The sequence below is a fragment of the Opisthorchis viverrini genome, assembly GCF_000715545.1.
Source record: "Opisthorchis viverrini unplaced genomic scaffold opera_v5_360, whole genome shotgun sequence".
In the NCBI taxonomy this organism is placed as follows: Eukaryota; Metazoa; Platyhelminthes; class Trematoda; order Opisthorchiida; family Opisthorchiidae; genus Opisthorchis; species Opisthorchis viverrini.
In genome coordinates, this window is record NW_008752015.1 from 33337 (window position 1) to 37576 (window position 4240).

At 43.4% G+C, this 4240-nt stretch overlaps 1 protein-coding gene across 1 annotated transcript; it reads left to right on the forward strand.

Annotated features, from left to right (window-relative positions):
- Positions 1-1000: 1000 nt before the first annotated feature.
- On the forward strand, positions 1001-1276 carry T265_10343 (hypothetical protein; the record flags this gene model as incomplete). The annotated part of the gene is made up of 1 exon (XM_009176685.1): positions 1001-1276. The coding sequence occupies one exon, from the start codon at positions 1001-1003 to the stop codon at positions 1274-1276; it is 276 nt and encodes a 91-aa protein (XP_009174949.1).
- Between the last annotated feature and the right edge of the window lie 2964 nt (positions 1277-4240).

Consider the following 4240-nt stretch of genomic DNA (forward strand, 5'->3'; position numbering starts at 1 on the left):
CTCCTATAAGTGTAACCAACTATGTTGCTTTGTAAATACTTCCACTCAAAATCCTGTCATCAGTGCAATCACACCTTGAGCATACCGATTCCCCGTGCGAATAGTGGCGTCGTAAGACGAACTGCTATTTGTGTTGACTTTTATGTCCATTTGTGCTCCATTCGAGTCCTTTCAGTTGTCCTTTCAGTCTTTTCATATTCCTTTGACCTATGCAAGCGACGAGTGAGTCAGCAAGCATGACCCAGGTTAAAAACATACTGTCAACAAACAGGCGGACTCCCAGCAGACGCCCAAGTCCTGAACTGTTCGAAAAAAACATACTATCTATAGCTCCTTGGTTGTATTTTTGCCTTAATTCCCTACCTGATTCGTCGTATGTAAACGTGAGGCAGAGGAGCACAACAGCAATTGAAACTACCGGTCAAGGTGATTCCAAGAAAAAGGCGGTGGTCGCACAGCAAGAGCTTTGAAGCTATACGTTCCGTGTAATTTTGCGGGATCAATCTACCAAACTGGCGGATACTTCTAAAATGAGGGGACGGTAACTTGAGAACTAAAGACGGTTTTCGCTAAGGGCAAAGTGACACCTGATATTCAGATAGATGTCAATGCGTCCTTCACTGATGACGTGGTTGAAAGAAAACTGCTGACAGAGTAGGCAATGTGGGGAGAAAAGCTGTCAACCTACCGGGCGAAACCTCGTACACCGAAGGACTTACAAACAGGCAAATTTTATCATCAAGCTCTCGTAGCACCAGACTTAGCCGCAGATACGCAAGTACTTCTAAAGACTTCATTTTCGACCATCATTTAAGGTGTATAGAGCAAACGTTCAGTCTAACAAGTAAACAAATCAAACTGCAGGAAAGGTAGAAAAAACAAAAACATCCTCTTTATAAGATTAGTAAGTGTACGTTGGAGTACACTGCTTACGCAGACACTTGTAATGGGGGCCATGGTAGACAGACAAGCGTACACACTGAGTCCTTTTACTACAGAAATGGTGACTTTGAGTACTCCCTTCTCGATGGTACAACAGATGGCAACCATGACTGATCCGGTGGTCAGTACACTGTCAAAAGACTGTATACAACATGATGAACATGGAAGAGAATCGTGCAATCTACGCTCTTCCAAAAACATGTACAATGCGAAGGACCCAGATTGTTCACCGTTGCCCGAGGATCTTGCCTGCCATTGGCTGGCCGGTCATGTCAAGCAGCGTCTAACAGGATGGAATGAACAGCTATCTTTACTCAAAATGCTATCAAATTAGATAATACTGAGATGTACGGCACGATGCTATGTCCCTTCACCTTACTGGTGATACCAACACTGGAAGTGAGAGTTGTACCATGTCTGATCACAGGCTGACTATGTTTGGAACTACATATCCTTGATTCACAACTGGCCTACCAAAACTAGCGGAGCTAGTAATACCCAAGCCTCAGATTCAGCAGTCGGGAATTCCGTATGCCAGACCCTATGGCACAGAGTTAGATATTCACTGACAGCCTTGGTAACAAGAGACAGCTAACTAAATCACCGTAGAAGCACATGCTCTGGCGCACTGCGCACTTAGCTCAATCGATCAAAAGGCACAACTACCCGGGAGAAGCTTTCCGGCAAGCCTTGGTAACAAGAGGCAGCTAACTACATCACCGTAGAAGCACATGCTCTGACGCACTGCGCATTTAGCTCAATCGATCAAGGGGCACAACTACCCGGGAGAAGCTTTCCGGCGCAAAAGTCACGTGGATAGTAATACTGCAGTTCACACCGGTATGTTTAATGGCTACTCAGAACGATATTATCCGGGCAGAAGTAACCTGTCATGACAAAAGCACCAAGTAACCTGGAGGTATCTACAGTTGCATGGCTCCAGAATCGCACTTATAGAGCTCCACTGTGTATCTAGCAGTGGAGAGCAACACCGGATCAGCTGAGCTGGCCACACTCAAAGCTTGAACCACATTTCTTCTGGGAGCGAAATGCCGTTGTTTAGTGTACTCGGATTCTAGCTGATGCCGCCTTTGACTGTGATAACCCTATTTTTAGAATGCATAACAAAATTGACCGCTCGTTTATCGCCCCGACGTTTAGCGCTGAATACTGCATTTCCAACAAAGTTCTAAAGCTTTGTTTCTGAAAGATGGACACCGGTGGTTACTGAGGCCAATCGGTCTCACTCTAAAAAATGTTTGTTTGACCTAGGCACACAAGTTGTCTACAGTCGTCTTTACGACATCATAAGGCATGTTGGTCCACTTAACCTGTCCTTCATGTTAGTGCTTACAACATCTACGACGTCGGCCTCAACGGCCACGATTTTTGAATCCGCACGTATTCGCCTGTCTTATCGGACTGCACAGGTGAACCTCGTTTCATTGACGCTACGCAATTAGTATCTTCGACCGGTCAACCACTCGTCTTTTAAAGCTGGCACGGAGTTGTTAGTTGCAACTGCCTTAACTAAGTACCAACTCAAGCCTTATTTGCCTTGGATTATCCAATTTTCTTGAATTTTCATATTAATACGTCACTAGTCTCATTGCTTGGATTAGTGTTCTAACTGGGTTGAAATTCGAACGATCCAAGCTTTCCTTGCTGAAAGACCCGAGATTATGAGCGACGCAGATATGTTGAATCCCCAAATATCGGACAATGTTAACTAATAACCAGCAAAGCTTAGCCGAAGGGAGCTCATCTTGAATTCCTCAGCTAACATGCACCAACCTCGTATGCACTGGTTACAGACCAAAGAGCGTGAATTCCCAGGTATATGGAGGATGGACCATCGGTGAACGAAAATGGATATGTACGGTCAAATTTAACAAATAGAGTGGGTAGAACCCATACTTCCTGCTTGAGCAAGTAAAGCAAAATTTCGAAAAGATTAAGGAAGATTTCTTGATTTATACTAAAGCAAAGAAAAACAAGCCGTGTGAAAACCTTGTATTAAGGACTTCTAACATAGATGATCTAAGGGAGTTCCAAAGTCACGCATACTACTTTAGTGTTGAGGCAGTCTGATAAATAATTGCTGGTCATAGAGGTTTGTGAAATTGACGGGAAGATTCTGCAAATGTTGAGAATCCTCAATGTCCAGGAGAAAAATGCTCAGTGGTCACAGTAGACGCGTACAACTGTAGCCAGCATCCACATTGTTGTAAGAACAGACGTTGTGGCAGCGAGCGCTCCTGAAACAATAGTCATTCAATACTTGATAATCGAAGGATGAAAATCCACATGACCGATGCATATTACCACCTTGGCTAGAACATTAGCTACTGATATGATGATAGCAGTAAAGTAAAGGACGTGAAGATGATGGATACCGTTTAGTGGAAGATATTATTTAACGGCCTAAACGAAAGACAAAATATTGTTCGGCATTAACTTATTTTTGATGGGAATGAAGTCAGGAATAACGTGCGTTCACATGTTCCAGACATTTGGCTAATTCTAAAGCCAGACCTCGTAAACGAAATTAATACGGACCAGGCTTTTGGGAAAAAATCATCACCTGGAACTCTGGGATCACAGTTTTTGAAGAAGCGTCCAGACACTTCAATACCATGATCAACACGAAAAAGATTTGATGGAACTTTTTGAGACAGTCCAACTGGATTTCAACTGATTGACCTAACATTTATCAAGAAGTCGAAGCTATTCTAGACAAATATAATTGCTCTGTCGAGAGCTGCAGAAAAGTGTTATGTCTGATTCGATGTATCTGACATTGTACAAACCGAGCTACACCGTTACTCGCCCCGGGCGAAGTGATTTTGAACTTGCGACTTGAATTCTCATTACCCCAATAGCAGGTTGGTCAAATGCAACCGTGATTGGGACAGATCTGTATGTTATCAGTACTGAGTGTCACTCAAAATTCCACTAATGTTACCAGTTCGATTTTCGTGAAGCCCCCCATCGATTAGCTTGGCAGACCACAAGTTCGACCAGAAACAACGCTAGTAGCAAGTGACACCCAGAGTTGACAGACCGCTAAACAAATTCAGGATTTACAGTGTATAGGAGAGGCATGTTGAATCATGTGTTACAGGTACTCAAACCGCGACGCCTCACAAGAAGTTTAGGTTACCATTTTCGTCGGCACAAAATTCGCATCGTATTGGCTGATTTGAAATTCACGAAGGACGCATGAATATTGAGTACCGCTGATTCTAATACACTGTTTTTGATGTCATTCGGCCACTTCTGCATGTGTTTTCCAAAT